General features: G+C 39.6%; 1 protein-coding gene across 2 annotated transcripts in view; it reads left to right on the top strand.

Annotated features, from left to right (window-relative positions):
- The window catches only part of palm1b (paralemmin 1b), a 39330-nt gene that overhangs the window by 11950 nt on the left and 3591 nt on the right, over positions 1-23789 (top strand). For both annotated transcript variants that reach the window (XM_021323184.2, XM_012875718.3), the window contains 2 exons: positions 12651-12693; positions 14666-14746. In XM_021323184.2, coding sequence (XP_021178859.1) covers positions 12652-12693; positions 14666-14746 — 123 coding nt within the window. In that variant the 5' untranslated portion in view covers position 12651. The remainder of the gene's footprint in view (positions 1-12650; positions 12694-14665; positions 14747-23789) is intronic.

A 23789-nucleotide genomic window follows, 5' to 3' on the forward strand; every position in this document is an offset into this window, starting at 1 on the left:
ATCAACTCTACACTTACCAGCTGGCATAGTAAGCATGTAATCACATTGACGTCTATTCATCTTACCCCTAATTTACACCGCACCCGGCTCCAGGACTTTGCTTTTTAATAAAAACATTGAACACACAATCCTGTTGTCCGACTGAATTATCAGGGCTTCTACTCTTGGCATTCCAAGATTACATGTTACAGTAATCAATTTTGGTGGTGCTTTAATATACAGAGGCCTTTAAAGCTAACTTTTTACACAAAACCTTTTTCCAGTTGGAGAAGCCAGTTTCTGTTCTGAACACAGAGGGCAGGACATTCGGATGAGATTAATTGTGGTAGTCCTGAAGCATGTGTAGTCTCTGTAACACAACAATGGGGTATGGTCAGGGGTCTTGGTGTTTAGTGCGAGATCTCCTTCCATGAGATTTTGTTAGACCCCTCAACGTTTTGTAGCAGTTGTTTCTCAAGCTTATGATTGCTGGAAAGACCACAATGCCTTAGAGGGGGGATATTAAAATGGCAGTTCTTCATGTTCTAATCTAATGCTGAGATGATGTGAACTTTTCAGGGCGTTTCATTTGATTTACCAAGAAATTAGTACAAGTCATAGTGGCGCAATAGAATACCAGCAGCCATGTGGCAACGTCGAGTTGGCAACTTAATGTCACAAAGTAGGACATAAGAAATAGTTCTTGGCCCTCTTGATCCCACCACCCCTCATCACCACCCCACCCTGCATTTCTCAATCAGCGCGTGGTTCCCCATTTGTCCTAGGGATGCGCATGTTAAACACTGCTTCATTTGTGCTTTAGACATGGATGTCACACAGCGCAGTCCTCCTCTGTCTGCTGTGATGACAGAGCTGTTATTTAATGGTGACCTGAAAGGGGGAATGGAGTTTTACCCAGTGACCCTGGAAGACTAACATGTGACCTCAGCGGACTTCCTTCAGTTTTTATTGGCACTGTGCTGTTTGCGTTTGGCACAGTTTGTGTTGTGCCTCAGATAGGAGGTCGCCGAGTGTGCATGTGTGGTGGTGAGGAGGTCATGCTGTGTGAGTGTGTGTGTGTGTGTGGCCAGAGAAAAGAGCTTGCTTGGAGCAGATGTTGTTGCCTGTGTCCTCTTTTAGCCTGAAGGAAGGAAGTCGAGGACACGAGCAGCAGTGAGGAGAAAGAAGTGCCACTTCAACAATGAGAGTGTGAAATGATTTGAGATTAGCTTCCTCTTTCAGAGTATCTGTGCTTTCTTAATCCAGGCACGGATTATTAAGATCATTGGTCAGACTTTAAAGGTAATATCTGTCTTGAATTTTATTTCTTTTTTTTTTTCATTTTGAAACCTCCCTCTTATTCAGGGTGCTGTACAGCTGGTTTTTAAAACTGTTTTAATCAACTAAAGGGCTCTTGCGCTTATGAATTTGCACGTTAACGAACACACATTTGCTGCCTGGAAGGCACAGATGAATTTATGGAAATAGTTTATAGGAGCTTGCGTTCCGGTGTGGGAACAGCAAGCTATTTTCTAGTTCATTTGTTCCCATTTTTTCTGTGAAAGGGAGCTGCTCCGTGACAAGAGCTTGGATGTGGGGAGAAAAAAACTATTTTGCAAACTTTTAATCGTTTTGTAAAATAAAAAAGTGGTAACTTGCCATTAATGGATAGATTCATAGAATGTGTAGCTCAGCTCAGCTTAATGTTCCCATGATTCAAGCTGGAGTAAATTCTTGTTTTTATACCCTCTGAGCACTCATCACATAGGTTATTACCGGCTGCTTTCTTGGATTTGCCATCGTAATACAAACAAATTAGGTAACAAATCTGGACAATGATGATTCTCAACAATCTGTGGAATTTCTCTGCAAATGCTTTCACTCATCGACCGGCAGTTTCAGTTTTATTGCGGATGCAGAAACACCTTCCGTATTTTTCTAGCCTGTCGGCTTCATGATATGTGAAAGTTAAGGGGTTCTTTACTGAAAGCATGCACTGTGAAGTGTGCCATTTTCCACAGCAATTTTAACCTACAGCTGCCTTTTGTGAACATATATCAAGAAGTGTGGTCAGAAGAAATCATACACTGAATATCCAAACTGTTTTCCTCTGATCACTCTAAAGCCTTTAGTTGTTATAAAGGCATATTCAAGGAAATTATTAATTAACTCTATTAATTAAGAGTTCATTTATTTTAAGAATTTAATTAACTAAATGAAACAAATTACACAGATTAATTACACACTGATGCTCTCAGGCCTTTATTTCTGTTAATTATGATAATTTCTCTGCTCACAACGAAAATAAAAACATTTAAGATTGTAATAATACACAAGAACATTGAGGGAAAAAAATTTAATGAAGAATTGTGGGCTTAATAACAGTATGCTAAAAACCTGCTCAAAGGTTGTCATTTTCAAAAGGAACTTTTAATCTGACAAATGCTTTCCCTGGCGACTCTAAATTGCCCTTAGGTGTGAGTGTCTTTGTGGATGGTTGTAGATCTTGTGCATCTCTGTGTTGGCCCTGTGATGACCTGCCTTTCGCCCAGGACATGATGAGTCGAGGCTGGTTCTTCCAAGACCAAGTCCAACACCAGATCTTCCAAGACCAACCCTTGGGCCCAGAAATTTGCCTAATATTTTTGGGACACTTTTTTTTTTTAATCAACACCACTAAATGCAGAAATTAAAGAAAAATGGTTAATTACTCGACCAAAACAACTTCTTGGTATCAGACTAATAATTGTGATAGAAAACAAATATTTACAGGTTATTAAATGCACCAACGCATCAATCTCCAATCTCTGATCAGTATTTACCAACTTGTGTTGCACAGCAGTTGCAGGATACATATATATAAAAACCTTAGCAGAGTAATACAGATTTGCCTTATGTAAAAATTAATAAAAGCTAAGATTCAAAAAGCTTTTGTTAAACATTTACTTTAGCAAAATATGGTCTGATATTTTATACATTATGACAAAACTTGATAGAGTTACAGACAGCTAATATTACTGGAGATTGCTTTTTGTGTAAAAGTAAGATAAACTGGCTATGTTTAGAGTTATTGTGATGAGACTGAGGTTTGCAAGGGTGAACACTCAAAATGCAGGAAACATCAAGCAAGGTGTAGAGACCCACGCAGACCCAATTTGTTTTTTGCCAGTTGATGCAATGACATGCACAATATTGGTATATACTCTTCCACACCTCTACTTAACACTAATACGGCACAGCATGCACAATGGCACAGGATTGCTAATAAAAAATATTGTAGACCATATGTATGTATTTGTATGGTAGTATTAGTAAAGTGTTTTTTATAATATAGTGAAACCTTAGATTTAGCATACTGTAGCAAGATTTAGAGGTATGCTTGCATGATAATCAATATTCTTCTCACCTTGCACTCCAATGATGTTTTGATTCAGTTTTCATTTTTGCAAACACATACAGACAAGGGACTATCATTCAGGTAAACTGTCCCCCTTGTCAAAGACCAACTTCACCAGGAAGATGCATGATGGGAACAACAGGAACAAACTAATTTCTGGACTATTTACATGAGTCTGTTTAGATCAGCCCTTGGGCTGCTACAATATTCTTCTTTTGTTCGGCCGTCTAAACAATGGCAATTCATTGGAGGATCAGATGTTAAAAAGCTTACTACTGCTAAAAAAAATAATAATAATAATTAATTATGAATCTATTCTATTCTATGTCTGATCAACAAGAATGCCCCTGGTCCAGGCAGACACACAAATCGCATTACAAAGGAGGAATTCCCAATTACGTCATACGACAAAGAAAGTCCGCCAAACACAGCATTTTGCCACCACTAACCTAACTTAAAGGTAGAGTAAGCCACATTTCCGGAAGTCCCTTTTAGACTAACTGCACATGTGCAAGACCATCTTACCAGCTCTTCCGCTCATCAGGGGGATTGTGTGAAAAAAATCTCCCATATCCATTCTGGTCTTCTTTATTTCTACTGAGGCCTTCCTCCTCTTCTCATAAACTTGTACGTGGTTTGCTTCTTGCGACTCTCAGCCATGTTGAAAGTGTACAACGTGAGCAGAGGAGCCACAATGAATGGCAACACCAAAGCTAACTGCTAAGCTAACTGGATATGTAAACACTAGAAGTGTGCATGTGCAGCCAGCAAGCGGAAACTAACAAGGAACGTACATTGGGGTTATGTCAGCGCATCAGAATGATTTGTATGTGGAACAACCAATAGATAAGGCGATAACCCTGGAACTTGATGGACAGAGAGGGGTGACAAATCATTGGTCAGAGTTTTTACAGGCCTGCAGCTTTCACAGAGATCTAAATTTTTAACCTCCATTTTCTGAAAGCATAATATATTTACTACTGTTAGGATGGAAAGACCATTTCACTCAGTATAACAAAAAAATGTTTCTGAATAGGATTACCAACTATAGCTTCAAATTCACATAGGTTGATGAAATGTTTGAGCAGCTACTAAACCAAATGTTTGTTACAACAGTCTAAACTGTTTTTAGGCAATAAGCCATGCTACCTAACTGCATTTATGGCTTAAATAAGGGGAGAGGGGTGTGTGAAATGAAATGGTCAAATTAACACTAGTTAAAAAAAACAAGTGTTTTTTGAACACTGATTACAGTACACTGCCATATTTGCTCAAAGGTAGCTGTTAATGAAATTAGACGTTGCTACTGACTTTGAGCCCGTTTGAAATGTCCAGCAAAACTAGACACATCCGCCTCACCTCGCCAACAATTGACGCATTAAATGGACACAATTTACACCTTGACTGGTTGTCGTCCCCCCCCCCCCCCCCCCCCCCACCCCCATCTTCTTCATACTCGTCATGTTCATGAACAGCAAATTTTTAATCTGCTGACGTTTATATGAAGTCAGACTGCAGGTTTTGGCTCCACGAAAGCTAGACTACAAGTAGACTCATAAATGCTCTTTTTTTTTTTTTTTTTTTTTTTTTTCCACTTTGGCGACCAAATGGCGTAATCCAGTTTGGTGCTGTAAAATAGTCAAGTGCAACAGAAATTTGCTTTCATTGGCAACAACATTTTTCTTAGCATGCAGCTGAACTCTCTTTATCTTTGTTTCTACCAATTTTCACATTCAGTTTGTTGTTGTTTTTTTCTAATAATGTGGTTAACTCCCCTTCAACCCTGAATAAGATTAAGTGGCGAAGGAAAATTGAAAAAAAAATGTTAATAATGTTTTTAGCAAAACTACATCAAATGTAGTTACATAATTAGTTGCAAAATGGGTATTAAATCGAATCAGACATTTTACATTAAGGGGTTTAGTCACTGATAAGTAACAGATGCCATGAAACAACTGTCAACCCTCTGGGTGTGTGCTATTATTTGTGTAAATTAGTCTCTGAGTGTTGGTAAGAAAGGGTTTTCTGATGAAGAACACTGCTGTAATGTGTAACTAAAGAAAATTATGCATGAAACAGAGGCAGATGTCCAACAATGTGAGTGGTCTTATGTTAGTAGAACATGTACTTGCTGACCTTTTACACTCAGACTGTGTCATGTTAATAATTAATACGGTGCTTCTGAACCAACTTCTCTGTCCATATCAGCTTTAATTACCAGCTTTCTTTTACGAAAGCAGATGACTTTGCTCACAAACAAGATGTTTCTATCTCAGGCAATAAAATATATTTGTTACAAATGGTGCAGGAAATTAAAACCACCAGTTGTGGGCAGATCTACAGTTAATGTGTTTTGACTGCACCCTGCCAGTTCACGGAAGAAAGCATTGTGTCTGTAAAGACTAAGGCTTGTTTGATTTCAGGCCGGCATAATGACGGGCAGCTTGCATTAATATTTATGTGGCTTCATAGGCACTAAGGTGATTTCTTTGAGGGAATTCAGTGCAATCACATAGTGCAAAAGGGTATGCTCGGAGCCAAAGTGTTATGAACAAAATGTGGTTAGAAAACATGATGATGCTCTATGCAGCCAGATAATGTGTTCCTGGAAAAGCTACAACAGCGGTGCACAGAGCCAAAAGCAAGGATGGCTTTGTCTTACTGGCTTAGGCTGTTATACACCTGCCTTGTCATGCTGCAAAAAAAACATCAATTTATATTAACCCCATTGTTTGTGAGTCTGGATGTTAAGATCACATCTGCTTCCAGCCTTTTCTTGAGTGACATTTTTGATCAGTTACGTTCATCTGACTCAATGTTATTGTGCCCCATCTGTAAGTGACTTCCTGCCTCTCTCATTGTCTTCCTTTTACTGTCACAAATGTAATTACTCTCCTAACTATGCCACGAAGCTTTTCCCTCTGTGTCCATAACTTATTTATGAGGCAGCAGGACGTGAGCCTGCAATTTTCCCTCACGATCAAACAAGTTTTGCTGACATTAATTATGGAGCTCGGACAAGCACAACTGTTTGTTTTGAACAACGTGGGGAAAAAAAATCAACAACAATTGGGCAATGATCACCTTATGAATGAATTTGTTTATTGTAATATGCACTAAACGCACATTTTATTTGGTAACCCTGTTCATTTATTTGTTGCCACAAATAGCCAATCAGCTTATCACATGGCGTCTGCTTCATAAATTCAAGCTTTGTGACGTTGAAAATGCGCAAATATCACAAACCGGGCATTGAAATGGGGGGAAAAAGGGGATTGAAGTTACTTTGAATCTGCCTTTGTGATTGATGCTGGATATGGGTGGGTATAAACTGATGATCTACTGGGACTTTTTATTTTTACACATAACTATCTCTTAGCTTTACATAACATCTTCAAGATAAAAAGAAAGAAAATCCAGTGAGCAGCGGTTGTGTAGACAGAAAAGCCTCGTTGATGTCAGAGGTCAGGTGAGAATGGACTGACTGGTGCCAGATGACAGAAAGGCAAGAGTAGCTCAACACAGTTTACAATCTAGACATGTGGAGTAACATTTCTAAACAACATATCAAATCTAGAAGCAGAAGGGCTACAACTAGAGAAAACCAAACTTTATTGGACTGTAACAGACTGGAAAAACATTGTCTGGTCAGATAAGTATCATATTCAGCTACACCGTTTAGTTGGGCAGAATTTGGTAAATGCATCAAAGCATGGACCCATCTTGCCTTGTGTCAGTGGTTTGGACTGGTGCTGTCACGGTGTGGTGGTTAGGTTCTGGACACACTTTGGAACCCTTACTGTTGGGGTTACTGACTAGGGTTACGCAATTCATCAGTATTGTATCATTATTGCAATATCGGAGTACTCAATAAGCACATCACAAAGAATAGCCTGGGCTGCACGGGGCGTTAGCTAATTATTTAAGTACCAGACAAAGATATCTGGTTACACTTGCTGTTTTATGGAGCATGCATAGTTTGGAAGGTGAGGAGGTGGTTAGGTGGTCAGGTGATTGAGAAACCACAATGATGTTGTTTCAATGCCAAAAATAGCAGACGGCTGCAAAAAGCTAATTTTTAAATAACGCCTTGTTGCTAAGGCGATTCCAACCAATTCTATTTTTTTTTTCCCAGGAGCTAGATAGACTACTGAATGTGAAGCTATCATGTCAATATGTACAACCACAGTCACTGAGGAACTGAATCCAGACCATAAAGAAATAATGTGGTTTTGAAGGCAAGAAGGAGCCCAACCCTGTCCCAGCCAGGTGCACCAAATCAACGGCCCGGTGGGTGTGTGTCCAGGACTCGATCTCAACCACCCCCTCCAATACCTTGGCCCCTCCACATTTGACAACAACATTTTAGGACTCCTGAAATTCTGTTACAGCTTTTTGGTTTTCAGTGACCCCTCTCTGAATCCTTTTCTGTTAACTTTGGAGCTTTCCAGCTGTCGCCTTCATAATGAAATCCAAGTGGCTGGATTTGTTAAACACTCTTCTTTGTAGCACTTATTATCCAACAAGTGATGCTTGTTTATTCACTCATTCGTAGCAACTATTCATCGACAATATTATAAGCGTAGTCATATTCAGCCATAATAAAATCAATACGGTCATCCAGCATTCCCAACGGTTAAGGAAATTACAATAATGAGCGGTGAACGGTAGCATCCGCTGGCTGCATGGCCAAAGGCCCCGATCTAAAATCAATGATGGTCCATGTTGATCAATTTAGGATGCTGCTTCTGTGCACTATTTTCTGTATTCAGTGTGGCAAAGCTTGTGAAACACAGAGCAGCTAAAGATGTGAACGCAATTTCGAACTGGACTTCAGTGCAGCAGATGCATTACGAAGGGAGAGATGTAGGGAATGGGAGGGCAATTTGATCACAAGCTGTGTTGTCTGACAACTACAAATGAGACTATTTATTATTTCAGGAGCATGTTTTTTTTCTGTGGGGTGAAATGGTCTGGAACTTGAAGCATTACATGAAAACTAATGGGAGTTTTTTGGGTTTACCACCAAGCATGCAAATCATTCTCTGTGGATGAGATTGACCTTAGTTCTAACATCGACAGGTTCAGATAATTGAATAATGTTAAGGATATGTGCTCTGTTTTACTTTTTTTTTTTTTTTACAGTTCTGGTCTATCATATTGTACTTTTTTGTATGCAAAGTATTTCCACATGTCTTTCTCACATGCCTTTTCATTCTTCCTGATTTAGCTTGATTGGCTTGGCAGATCAAACTTCGAAGGGGAAAAAAAATCAGAAAGTAAAATATGTCTGTGTTAACGTGTGCGCTTGAGGGGTTGATCAGATGATTGCGGTCCGCCCATGTGATGCTGATGTGGCTTGATGGGAAAGCATTCTGTTTGTTGAGATCACTCATATGACTGCTGCACAGGAGCGTGAGGAGTCGTAACCCGCATGTTTGAGACCGCCGTAGTCCTGGAGATTCAGTGGGTTCCAGTTTACAGCAGGGCCGACATAGGAGCTGTTGACACTGTGTGTGTTCAGCCGTCGTAATAGGCTCCGTGAGTGGTTAGCAGGGAAGCATTGCCAGCTAATTCACACTGTGACAGCGGGAACCTTGCCACTCAACAGGAGCAGTGACACCACTTCAACACGTATTTTGCACGGAAATACGTTGGGTTAGATGGTTAAAGTCGTGCAGAGGTGTTCTGTTGTTGCCCGTTTAAAAAAAAAAAGGTATAAAAGAAAGGAAGTTCCCTTTTCTCTGCCATGAAAATGTTTTTGTTGGAATATCCATCTCCGATCAGTTCAAAAAGCTATCATTTACACAATCTCAAAATAGTTTTGCCAGTTTCGTTTTCACAAGCAAAGGAGATCGACTCCAGACAGAGTGAGAGAACTCAATATCTTCTCCTGAGGTTGCAGCTATTGATAATTTGACACCAAGTCAGTAGGTTAGACTTGTTAGCCATCCTCATCCCTGGGCAACATTGATTTTTACATTTTAGTCTCACTTTAAAGTATCCAGAGGTAGTTTATTCCAAAAATAAACTCTATAAGGGTGTATGTTGGTACTCATCTGAAATATCTTCAGTTGCTTTAAGCATGAACTTATGATTAAATGTTTTCTTGAAGGCAAACAGAAGATGTTTTTGAAATTGTATTTTGTGCTGTGAACATTTATAATTTTATATGCCATGCTATACTTCATTTAGAATAAAACTATAAGGTTTAGATGTATTCCATTCATGAAAAAGTATTGCTCCTTTCATGAAAATACGTTTCCATTTATAAAAGTAACTATAATACTAAAGTTAGGCTCCGACTCTTCTTGGTCTTACAAAAACAAAACCTGCGTGGCTTTTAACTAAAGAAATGTCATTGGATATTTTTGGCAGATACCAAATCCCATGTTTAGAGGGTTAAATATAGGCATGCTCTGCATGCATTCCTCTCACATCGTCCCATTCAGCAGACACCCCTCTTGGCGAGAGAGAGACTGAGGCTTCAGTAGAGGATACCCAATAAAATGGTCTAATCGTGTTTTCTTCCACACACAAGTTTGAGTGGTTAGTACATAAAGGTTGCACCGATCAGAGCTTTGTGCCCGGAATTCCGAGTTTTGTGAAACTTTGACCTGCAGATTACTTTTTTGGCAGATTCTGATTTCTCTCTAAGAGCTGTAATTCTCAGCATTTAAAATTGTTTGTCTAGTCTTACTGTCATTATTTTTTTAATAAGAGGTGTCGTCACCCTGTGTGTGAGAGAAAGAAGTTGGTCAGCGTAAAATAGGGTTTTCAAATTATTGCAAATATAAGGCCATGTGATTACAGAACTGACGTTTTAAGTCTTTACATCTTTTATTAGCATTTAGCAAGTTTAGCATTAGTAACTGTAAACACCAGTCTCTTTATGTATTCCCAGAAGAGAAGTTACACCTTTATCTTAACCTGAAGGCTGCAAAAATTCACAAACTCAGCATGTCCCATTAGAGTTACATTACTTCTAAGAAGTTTAGGATCACCAAAATGAATGTCATGTTTTATCAAAAAAATTAGTTGCAAAATGAACAAAAATGTAGTGAAGATATTTACAAGATTAAAAATAATTATTTGTATTTGAAATAAAAAATGTTTCCCTCAAACTTTGTAATCTGAGGAAATCCCATTCCATGCTTCCTGAAGCACCTCCAACAAGTTGGATTGGCTTGATGGGCATTTATTACGCACCATACAATCAAGCTGCTCCCACAAACGCTGAACAGGGTTGAGATCTGGTGACTGTACTCCATTATAGACAGAATATCACATTGGCATTGTCTAGACTGTATTTCTGATTATTTTAATGTTATTTTAATTTACAAATATGGTGCTTTTAATTAACGTGTTAAGTTAATTAAATTAATTTTAATTAACTTTCAAGCGATAGTGTATTTAGCAAGCGCAGAATGGGAAAACAGATGAACTTTGTTGTATTGTTACCTTTGCTGTTATATTATCAGCTCAAAGTCTCGTTTTGTCTAAAACTAGCTATATGAACAGATGACAAAGAAAATAGAAAATACGGTTCCTTCTAAATAGTTCTTTACACCTTTTGCCATTTCTAGATGTCTCACTTCATACTGAAAATAGCTAACTTCGAATATTCTTCATTCATTAATTACAATCCTGAAATAAAATATAAAATTTTTTATTTTTTTAAAGCTTTGATCTACAGATACCAATTTCTGTCCATTCCTACAGTCCAATTTTGTTTTTATGAACTACAATATCAGATGAAAAGAGAGCAGTATTGAAAGTATTTCTCAGAGTTTTCCTGCTATGAGTGTTAATTTATTATTTATACTGGGAGCAGAAGCAGCATTATGCTGCCTGTGAGCAATCCCAGTGAAATGGGGTTTTACTGTTTTGAAACCAAGACAAAATAATTACAGACTTGATATTTTAAACCATCTTTGCATGTTTTATTTATTATTAATGTGGTTAGCATTAGTAACTGTAAACGTTAACCTTTATCCCAGTGGAGAATTTAGACCCTTACCCTAACTCTGAGGTTTAGAGCAGTTAGCATTACAAAAAGAACAGCCCCTGTGTGTATTCCTTTCTTTCTATTCACCTCATTTATGAAACCCCTCACTTATACTGAAGTACTTTTAGTGCTTTTAGTATTCTTTGAGTCTTTTCCCCTCAGTAACAACATCCAGACAGAAGAGTGTTTTTAACATGACCTGTTAGCATGTAGGCAAGTTGTGTTCAGTGACTAAAAAAAAAAAAAATTATGTAAGATCATCCAGTTATCTGTTAGGTCCAGTCCAGCGGAAAATCATCCAATTTCGCTCATCAACCTGTTTCTATGTGTATTTCCTCTAGGCTTGAGCTGACCACCAGTTTCAAACTATATCAAGGTTTTAAAAAGTTAAAGTTTCAAAACAGACACATTATAAGTTAAGTTAAGATCAGAATTCCTTTATTGTCTCGCAGGTGGGAAATTCAGCTTCACAGACAGTTACACACAGTTTTTATCAATAACAAAAAAAAAAACAGTTTATGGTTTACATGGTTTCTATGCTTTAAAGTTCTGTTAACGTGTTACCCAAGAAAGCATTATTGAGCATAAAGTAACACAGTACTCACACCTTCGGGAGTTTTAATAATTTCTACTTTTTCTTTTCTTTTCTTTTCTTTAACAAAAAAGCTCAGCCATGGTTTACATTTGTATCTGAAATATTGATATTAGTACTATACAACCATGGTATCTTTATTCAAAGTTATCAGTGGGAGAATGTGGCAGTGGTCCGTGGCCTTCTCCTAAAGGAGGCATCACATTTAACAATCTTTCCTGAAGTTTGACCAATTATACAGGACAAATTAATATGAGCCTGGCATTTAGTAGAGGCTTACTATGATTATTACTATATCTCAGGGTCCCATCTCAGTAGAGTAACAGTCCAAGTCACTCCACTCTGTCTTTAAATCTTGCACCCGTCCATCCTCCATCCTGGATCTCAGGTCTGGAACCCATTAGAGCAGGAATCTCCAGCAGCGCCATGATTCCACATTAGCATTGCCTACCCTGTCTCCCCCTGACAGGAAAGAGACACTGCCTTAGTGCCAAATAGACAGATATTTCACTTCAGTTACTGGGAAGCCGTTGGACGCTACAGGTTTGTTGAGCTAATGTCTCTCTAGAATAAAACTGTTCACCAAAGGGTGCCTAATGTAATGTTGATGGTCACAAGGGGTTCCAAGTATCTGATGCTAAATCTGTCTATTTTTCCCCCTTTTTTTTCCTCAGGATGGCTGAGGTGTCACAAGAGGAGAGACTCCAGGCCATCGCTGTAAGCTATTTCCACATGCATGCAGACACACACAAACGCACGGCCTGTTTCTTCCAGACTGCACATCAGGCCACACCGACAGCTGTAGAGACAACAAATCACTGCCGCTTGTCAAGGTCTAATAGCACGTCCTAATGACTCAACCTTTTAGATCCCATCTTCTACACCCATTAGCAGGCATCCAAAGCTAATGGTGTAGATACAGCTCGCTCCTTTTTGCTGTCTGTCTCCTGGTGTCTAACTTAGCGGCGCAACCTTTGTTTCTTTTCAGTTCTGTCAGCAACAAAAAAAGAAAAACAGAAATAGGAAATCGGCAACATAATCATGCTTGTAGTGTTTATAAGATGCCAGGTGCTTTTAAAAGCAATTCTTGGCAGGTTGAATGATTTGTGTAATGCTTTTTATTGCACTGACTTAAACTATTTGAATCAAAGAGCCAACTTCTCCCAGAAATGCAAGCTGATAAATCAGATACTATGAATTTTGTTGGCGAAGAGTAAATGCATTTTTTCCATCCAGCAATTCTAGGAATTTGTGATGCATTCAAGGATGTCCAGAATTTTCCCAGCCCTCTAATCAGCTATATTTACCCTATATTGGACTGTATGTAAGAAATCTAAAACCTTCCCTTAGCTGATGTTGGAAAAGACAACTATTGATGCCAGAAGTACAATTATCATTCTTGTGTTTTTGAGTTCTATAAAATCATTACTGTCAGAAATCTGATACTGCGCTGTAACCTTTCCACTCAGTACGGGTAGTTACAATCTATCTCACCAGTTTCAAAGGCTTTGCATATCTTCTCGCTATATCTTTCCAGTCTGTCATGCTTGCCCTTATCATAACTTGTTACATAAATACTGCAAATCTGTGCGGTGTCATACAACGGCTTTCAATTTTTTTGTTTCTGAGGGTCAGCTGGCTTTATGAACACATTTGTTTGTAGGCAGCGATTTACGCCTCTTTCTGCTGGCCATGAATCATTCGTTTTTGTTTTATTTATTTTTTATCAAAATTAAATCGTCTAACATTTTTCTGTCAGGGAAAAACTGGAGGAAAAAAAAAGAAAAAAAACATCAACCACACACTCATATACCTGGAAGCCAGGCAGGCTGGATTCTCTCATGACTCAAATCTAGAGAGAATCCAGCTGCTTCCTAAAACAAAACTGCTATCAACGTTTTGGAGATTTGCTGTAAAACTTGACACAAGCGCTTTGCATTCTGGCATTCAGAGCCGGCCTGAAGCAGAAGCCCCAGGTCAGCAGGGGTTGTTGATAAGTTTAGAATAATGAGCCAACTTTGATTTTTGTTTTTTCAGTTTGATAATTAGCGTCATAATTTTTTTTTACGGCACTACTTGCTCATTCTTCTCAAAGATGAGTGCGGGGGGGGGGGGGGGGTATGCAGTAAAGGACCTCAGGCCGGAGTCGGACCCGGGTTAGCTGCGTTGAGGACTAAGGCCTCCGTATATATGGGTCGTGCTTACCACCCCTGCACCATTGGAGCACGCCCTGTAGTGTCATAATTTAATGCTGCTACTGTAGTTCAATCATTTTTGTTGCTTTTGCCAGAGCTGGAGACATAATGCTGTTTGAAAAAACATTTCACCGAATAATTGGTCATTTTGAATATATGATTACTTGTGAAATCTATAAAATCTGGCCTCTCCTTGTCAACTTCACTTCATCTCTACACCAGCCTACAAGAACAAATGATGGAAGAAGAAGTAGCCCTATAATTTCTATTTATTTACACCTTTCACCTTCTAAAGCAGTTCATCTAAAATCCTACTGACTGACGTATGTGTGTATTAAAGCAATGATGTGGTAACAAATAAACAGGCCAGTGCTTTGGTGGCCTGTGGGAGATGGTCTTATGAATGACGTTTCACTCATTTTTAGCGCTTTCAAACCTCTATGGTCCTAATGTGCACCCTTGTGAGCAATCTGTGTGTGTCCGTGTGGTAACAGGAGAAAAGGAAGAAGCAGACAGAGATTGAAAACAAGAGGAGGCAACTTGATGACGATCGACGGCAACTTCAGCATCTTAAGGTAATAAAGCTCTTTCTCCAAGGATTAGCTCTTTTTTTTTTAATCAGAATCGCTAAAATTAACAGTAAAAAAATAAATGCCAGAATAAATATTGCACAATTATTGATAATATGGCATACCCAGGGAAAAAAAGATGAAATATACAAGTTAACAGTGGAAAAAATTTAAATGAAATAAAAAAAAACTATTATGCTGGGTTCACACGGCAGGATAATTAGACGAATTTTGTTCTTTAAGTGTGTTCTTTATTTATATACACTAAAATGTTCATAGAAAATACCCAAAGAACCTGGTTAAATAGGTTGTGGTTAGCACTCAAATGCCTGACTTTACCTAGGCATCTCCTCAATACCCAGTCTGTTTTAAAAAAGTTTGAAGCTGGAACTGAACTGATAAATACAATGCCATGCATACCCCTTGAGATTTTTCACCTTTTGTCTAGTTATAACCAGTAACTTCAACGTATTTCCGTGAGAATTTCTATTACCAACTCTGGAAAAAAGGCATAGTTTTGAAGTGGAAGGAAAACAGTACATGAGATTTAATCTTGTATACAAACTAAAATCTGAAAAGTGTGGTATGCATTTGTATTCTGTCCCCCTAAGTAAGTAGATTTTGTTGTCTCTTCCATCTTTAAATATCAAAAGACTGACATTTGTAGTTGTTATTCTGCATAAAATCTCAGTCGGATTGGATATGGAGTAAATGTAAATATACATTTTCAAGTCATAGTCACAGATACTCAAATACGTTTATGTCTGGACTTTGACTGGGCCATTCTGATATATGAATTCTAACATGAATCTAAACTGGAACGACAACAACATTGCAATTGTCATTGCGATATCTGCATGAGCTTCATTCCCAAAGGACTTATGTCTATCCTTAGGATAGATTTTAGTTTTTGAAAGGCTACACCTCATGGAAAATGGTGGGAATATCTTGATAACAAAAAAGAAATAGAAGAGTGAGGTACAGTAAGGCCCAGAAATATTTGGATAGTGACACAATCTTCATGATTTGGGCTCTGCAGGCCACCATGTTGGATTTGAAATGAAATAACTACAATGTAATTGAAATGCAGACTTTAAGATTTAATATAAGGGTTTGAACAAAAATATCTGATTAAACATGTAAGAATGGTACTTATTTTTTATACAAATGCTCCTCATTTCAGGGGCTCAAAAGTAAATGGACAAGTAAGCATAATCCTAAACAAAACATTACTTTTCAATATTTGTTGAGAATCTTTTGCAGGCAATGACTGCCTGAAGACTGGAACCCATGGGCATCACCAAAAGCTGGGGTCCCTCCTGTGTGATGCTTTGCGAGGCCTTTACAGCAGCTGTTTTCAGTCGGTACTTGTTTGTGGGTCTTTCTGCCTTAAATTTTGTCTTGAGCAAATCAAATGCATTTTAGATTGAGTTGAGATCTGGTGACTGACTCGGACATTGCAGAATATTCCACTTCTTTGCTTTAAAAAACTCTTGGGTTGCTTTTGCAGTATGTTTTGGATCATTGTCCATCTGTACTGTGAAGCGCCGTCCAATCAACTTTGCTGCATTTGCATGAAGCTGAGCAGAAAATATATCCCTATACACGTCAGAATTCATCCAGCTCCTTCTGTCTTTTGTCACATCATCAATAAACACAAATGATCCAATGCCACTGGAAGCCATGCTTGCCCATGCCATCACACTGCCTCCACCATGTTATACAGAAGATGTGCTGTGCTTTGGATCATGAGTTGTTCCAATTCTTCTCCAAACTTTCTTCTTCCCATCATTCTGGTACAGGTTGATCTTAGTCTCATCTGTCCAAAGAATGCTCTTCCAGAACTGGGCCGACTTCTTCAGGTGTTTTTTTTTGGAAAAGTCAATTCTGGTCTTTCTGTTTTTGAGGCTAATTAATGGTTTGCCCCTTGTAGTGAATCCTTTGTATTTACTCTCATGAAGACTTAGATGCTGATACAGCTACTTCCTGGAGAGTGTTCTTCACCATGGAAAGGATTCTGCGATCATCCACCACTGTTGTCTTCCGTGGACATCCAGGCCTTTTTGAGTTCACAAGCTCACTCTTTTTTTCTCAAAACATACCAAACTGTTGATTTGGCCACTCCTAACATTTTTTCTATCTCTCTGCTGGATTTCTTCTTTTTTTTCAACCTCAGGATGGTCTGTTTCACCTCCAGTGAGAGCTCATTTGACCGCATGTTGTGTGTTCACAGCAACAGTTTTCAAATGCAAGCGGCACACCTGGAATCAACTCCAGACCTTTTAACTGCCTTTTTGATGACAGGTTAACGAGGGAAGAGCCCATGCAGCCTTGTTATTTATTTTGCAGTCTTCTGAGTCAATTGTCCAATTATTGTTGAAAAAGAGCGGACTAGGTATTAAACAGCTGTAATTCCTAAACCCTTGCTCCAATTTGGATGTGAATACTCTCAAATTACAGCTGAGAGTCTGCACTTTAAGTCCATATTGATTATGTACTTGTATCCTGAATACTTGGATGCTAAAAACTTGTGTCACTGATATTTCTAGGCCTAACTGTAAATGTGGATTGATAACAAGCGGCAACATTCAGCAAATATATTGCGGTTACAAATTTTCCTCATAATGTAGATCGCTCCATTTTGGCTCTGGTTGTGTGCTTAGAGTTTTCCTGTTAGAAGGTCGACCTGTCCTTAAGTCTTTTACAGCCTTTAGTTCCTAGTTCACAAGGCAAGATTTTAAAATTGTCCGCTGGTTAACAAAGACCGGAGATCTTGCATTAACTCTTGATATCAAACATGAGTTCAGTAAGTAAACAATTGCAGACGAGGAAGAACAATGGCGATAGTTGGTGGACTTATTTTAACATAGGAAAAAAGTTACAAAAAGAAAATGCGTTGGGTAAAGGTGTGGAGACAGCAGGGCGTTCCATGTTTGCTACACTGAAATATAAAGATGAGTCGTTGTGCTTTTTTTTGCCCTCCTTGTTTCCTTCACCTTGCTTTCTGATTGGCTACACCCCACATTCAACAGGCGGCGTGTTCGTTTGTCGTCGGGGAACACCCCACCCGCTGGGATCTTGTACTAAGACAATCCAACCCGTTAAATATCCCCAATTTGAGGTTGGTGCGTTTCTGGTGTCCTTCTGAGAAGACTAGATCATTCGTAACACACCACACATGGCAGGAATATCCCATAAGACTATCTTAAGAGCCATCCCGATAATAAGGGTGTTTGTTGTCAGAAGGAGAAGATCAGGAGATAATTACTCTGCCATGTGAACCTGGCATAATAGCTTTTCTTCCAGGATTACTCATTATTTGGCTTCCTGCATCGCCACAACACGATGCTGCCACCACCATCATTGACACACATGATGTCTTGAATGTAGAAACAGTTCATTAGATCTCATCCGACCAAGAGCCCCTTTTATCATGTTTGCTGGCTGACATAAAATCCAGTTAAAATTACCTGAAATCTGTGGTTCCACTGCGATAAATTGAATAATAGCTTAGAGAGATATGAATACTTTTACAAGGCACTGGGACTAGGCACTAGAATCGGCATCACAATGCACATTCTGATAGAACACGCAGTTTTAACCTTGTTTGAAAGGTACTCGAGCTCGCCACTGATAAAATCCAAGTCTGTGTCATCCGCACCCCCTCACGCCTCTCCCTCGGCAGAACTTGAAGCAGGATCACTGCGGGGCTCGCCTGCGTTTTTAGGAGTCACGCTCCGTGTGTGAGCGCTGCCGTACACCCACACAGCAACCTCAAATTCTCCAACGTAGCAGCGCAACACAGTGAGATACTCCCTTACTGCCGGTGTCACGGAATGTTCAGAATGGACAGCAGATAACGCCATCAGCTCCTCCACATGCTGTTTATTCACACACTGATACATCCAGACACACACACGCACTCGTTATATCTAAACCGGGGCTATTGTCGGTGTATGTGTCAGCGCTATCAAAGCCATTTCATCCTGGGACAGTTCAGCGGCTCAAAGATATGAGCAAAGGTTGAGGTTCGTGTGCGCCTGTGCGGGCGTTTCTTGTTTGTAAAAAAGGGATCGTGACCTGCGCCGTTACCCCTGCGCACTCCCACTTTTTCTATTTTCAGAGTAAACCATTGTGAGGGTGTATCTGTACATGCGTCTGCTTGATTCTGTGTGCGTTGCTTCATAAAAAAAAAGAAAAGAAAAAAAACAAAAGAAAACACAGAACCTCCAGACAATGCACTGGGCTTTGGCAAAGGAAACAGATTTTTGTCCCACTCCCAGCAACAGGAAACTGCTCTTACTCCCACCGCACCCCGCTTTCGTCTCACACGCAGACACTCACGCACATGCTGACACAAACAGGCAAAAGGGGAAGTGCAATCACGCTGTGTCGCATGGGAAGACTCTTTCTGCACTGTGAGCATCTTTTTTTTTTCAAGGGTAGGATCCATAAGGAAAAGTCCAAATTCACCTTGGAAAAACTAGCCACTGTTTTGGGTACCAGACCCATGGTTAAATCACTTTATTGGTATATCCCCATACATAAAGGAACTCGTTTCTTGCAGTGGAGATGAAATCTTAACATGAGTTGTTACATCTTTGTTACGCAAAAAAACCTTTATATCATATGCAATCTGCTATTAATCAGCATTAGATGCTTGGTTTAAATAAATCTTGACTTTAATCAATTAAAGATGTAACTCTGAATATATATATATATATATATATAATTGAAAGTGCTTTCAATAATGGGTAGTTTTTATCAAGTTTACAACTAGCACTGGTTTTATACAGAATTAAGGAAGAAAGGGGAAGCATTTAAAATAATATTTCCTATCTTTATAAGACAACCTCCATGTACAAGGCATCAGGGGTCTCATCTATAAGGCCTGTGTACGCACAAAACGAAGAGTAAATGTTGCATAAGTGAATTTCCACCCAAAGGCAGTGATTTAAAAAGCCAAACTTGACGGGAAAATGTGCGGCCCTCACAGCATCTCTAAACCATGCGAACGCTCATTTTGGAGACAGGGGACAGGCGACGCAGACGGTAAAGCGGTGAACTGCAGCCGCACTGCATCATGGTTCCTCTCAGAGGTTTATTTTTACCCCATATAAAATTTAACAAAACTGCAGTGTTATTCAGGCTTGCGCTGGTGACCCGTAACTATGCATAAGGACCTATCAAATCAATAAAAAAAGGTCCATAAGCCAACTTCAATTTTAAATGAAAGTCTACACAACATTTCATCAGAGTTTTCTACCGTCGCATTCCTCTCTCCGATGATCACCAGGGTGATATGTACCATGGATTAACCGATAAATTGTGACAATGTGTGAGGCTGTTACTGTAATTGCTGTAAACATTCAAATACATTGTGTGTAATGCTGCGAGGTGGATGCAGTGCTGCTGGAAGACCTTGCAAATGGGAAAATTAGGAGGGAATGTCTTTTCATGGATCAAAGATTTACTGGACCATGATGATGACCGGCTATTCTAGACTCCATAGAGCTCTGCATTCTGCTAAAACCTACCGGGGACAGTGGTGCTGGTTCCTAACCTCATCCTTCCTGGCCTTCCTTCTCCTCAGAATGACACACAGCTTCCTCCAAGACAAGAGGAATATCAACCAGTAGCAGGGCGCCCTCATGAGATGTTTATGAGAGCAATAAGCTTCACTTTCTAACAGGTTCTTTTAATGCGGACAACAATTGAGCTTTTACATCTGATTTACACATTTAATATAGGGCTTTCTGTGATTTTTTTTCCACAGTTTCTTTGCGCCTTTCTCTGTGTTTGTTAACAATGAAATAATGATGATTGGCTGGCTCATTTAAATGCACATTGCCATTCATGAGGTGCTTTGCATTGACTCTGGCTGAATGAGGCGGAACCTTTTACGCAATCGTTCAGGTACAGTTATGATTTATAAAGGGATATTAATTGCTGGTGTGCGTGCGCATGGTTTTATAAATCAGGATTTTTTATAATATTTTTGCCAAACGGCTGTTGTCCATACGCAAACTTGTAGCTTAGATCCATAGTTTTAAAAATGAGACCACAGATCTTTAAAATTTATTCAAACTGTATTACTGTAAATTGTTAGTTATTCTGTCTAAAACTATATTAAAAAACTAATATGTTTTCCACAAAATGTAATTTTTTTGTTAATTATCCCTCTGTTAAAACTAATAGGAAACATACTTTCCCATTGTAGTGTCCACATAATTTGAAATACTCCCCGCAGGAATCACAATAAAACTATTTGCATGCATAAATCAAGCAGAGCACTATGGCGAAAGCTGATCGCTCCACTTGTGAAAGTAAAATCTGTCGAGCTCTACTTGGCATTAAGACATCAATTCTTAATGCCACATTGCTAGACAGGACACTGGGAGGAAAAAAAAAAACTTACAGTGAAAAGTTTACATATAACATGGCCAGGGCTCAAATACAAATGTAGTGTATTATTACAAAAAAAAAAACATTTTTAATCATCAATTAAGTCAAATATGTACTATATATTCCTTTAGATTTATTACACTTTGGTGTATAATCATTCCACCCTGAATACAGCAGTTCAAGTGCATCACTGACTCTGGGTAAAAAATATATAACTGGGCACAAAAAAAAAAAAAAAATATATATATATATATATATATATATATATATATATATATATATATATATATATATATATATATATATATATATATATAACTAAAGCTTAGATATATACATTCACCCTTAAGAATCTTCCCTCAGAACGTAACATAGAAACTAAATACTTTTGTATCTGTTAACAAACTTTTGTCTGTTTCACAGCTATTGGTATCTAAAATGTGGAGTTAATTGTAATTGGTGGTTGTCCTGGCACTGATTTAGCTTTGAATAAAGGCTTGACTGATTCCACAGTGGCTTGGTTTTATTCAGGAGCTGGGCTCAGCTCCTCTAGTTGCAGCGAAAGATTTCTTAATGCCATAGCATGCCAAGACGCAGTGGGGGTTCTACATTGAATTACTCCCTGGGCAAGATCCCCTCTAAGCAGTAGTGAGTGTTTGCTAACCTGCTGTAGCCATGCTCCTCGGTCCGGTGTCGTTCCTGGCCTGGCTGACGGTAGTTAGGACTGCGGTCCCACAATTTAAAAACAGCTGTAAAAAAACTTAACTGTGTCACTGTGGCTGCGTTTTATGATGGGGTGGAAAAAAAACAACAACTTTTTGACCACCGGCCGGTTCAACCTGAAACAGTCCGGCCTTTCGGGAATCCTTGCGAACCTTTCTATGGCCACCCTGCCCCTGGATCTGACCGACATTAGTCCACTAATTCTGTTAGATCATTGCACTGTAGAGTGGACCCCCCTCAGCCCCCTTACCCAGTCCATTTGAGAGACCCAGAGGTGAACTGCCCCTCCCCATGGCCTTTCCTCATCTCACAAGCCTACAGTCTGTCAAGCGTGCACGGCCGCAGCATCTTCTCACAGCAAGCAGGGGGCCTGCAGCTGCTGGGTGCGCCAGTTCTCCAATTCCTCACACAGTGATATGATAGATAATGGGAAATCGCTTTTGTGGCACAGATGATTTTTAATTTCTTTCTTAAAGCGCTCGTGCTGCTCCTCACGTATAATGGAAAAAGAATCCTGCCCCAATCGGCGGCCCGGTTCGCCCGTGCCAAAAACCGCCACTGCCAAAACACTTTGGTCAATTTCATTCTCTTGGCAAATGTTTGGGCATGTCCTCTGGGCAAGGTTCCTAAAGACATGAACCGACGAATTTTGTACAGACTAACTTGACTGACCTGCACGGAGCCCCAACCTCAACCTGGTAGAACATCTTCTGAATGAGGTAGAGGGGAGGCTGCAAGCTAGCCTTCTGGTCCAACATCAGTGTGTAACCTCAGAAGAATTCCTCCTTCTCAGAGGAGTTGAAGCTGTTGCAGCTACAAAGGGTGGGCCAATATTATTTTAAACCCCATGGATTAGGAATGAGGTGTTGTTAAAGTTAGTATGTTTGTAAAGGCAAGTAACCATACTTTTGGCAACATGGTCTATTTCCACTTGTACTGACGAATCATTCATCTGAAGAACACCAAAAAAAAGTTCAAAAACAGTTTAAAAATGTTTTATTGGTCTCGTATTAAATGGACGGACAGACTTTGTTTTGGTAAAGTTGGGCTTAGGAAAGCGAAACGAGGCTCTCGTGTCTGCAGCTGGTCGTTTCATTTGGATGTGCACACCGGCCCGACGCGCGTCTGTCTGTGCGCTCCCACTGTCCCAGTTCCGCTCTTTGTCTGCTACATTAGCAGCTTTTACTGCAAGGAACAATGGAACGAGATGTAACTTCAGCACTGCGGCTTTACGACTTTTCACACGGGCCGGTGTGTGTGCGCGCGTGCTTGGGTACGCATGAGTGAGCCAGTTAAGTGATGTCAGGCGTTAGAGAGTAGTAGGGTGTGGCGAGAGAACAAAACTGAGAGATGGAGCAGGGGTGGGTGCGGGGTGCGGGGGGGGGGGGTGCAGGGTTTGAATTTAGTGCCCAGGAGACTATGCAGGGCTGGGGAATGAAGAGTGTTGAATTACACCGTGAGAGTGTTGGCTGTAAAGCTCTGGGCAGCTGGGTGTCTGAACCCGGATTACACAGTGGAGAAAGTGAAATAGAATGATCTTTACAATGCAGGACGCTAACAGGTTCAATAAAATTGGGAGGTAAATCAAAATATTTCCAACTATAACCAGGTTCATGCACATTGTGATGGACAGGGATGCCTTAGGGAGAGGAATGGTTGAGTCTGAGAGGAAAGAAGGGGAGGGGGGGAAAGAAAATAGGGGGAGTTCGATGTTGAAATTCACGTTGCATCATTGAAGAGGAATTCACATCCAGCATGGGATGGGATTGCGAAAATGTTTTTTTTTCCTGCACATTTTCATCTGGCATCTATTTTTTTCATTTATTATTTGTGTGATCTAACAGCTGCAAGCAAGGCACTGTTATATTTACCTCAAAGCATGTCAAGTATTTGCTTTGATATTATCTTCTCCACATGAGGG

Source organism: Fundulus heteroclitus, chromosome 19 (assembly GCF_011125445.2).
Source record: "Fundulus heteroclitus isolate FHET01 chromosome 19, MU-UCD_Fhet_4.1, whole genome shotgun sequence".
Taxonomy (NCBI): Eukaryota; Metazoa; Chordata; class Actinopteri; order Cyprinodontiformes; family Fundulidae; genus Fundulus; species Fundulus heteroclitus.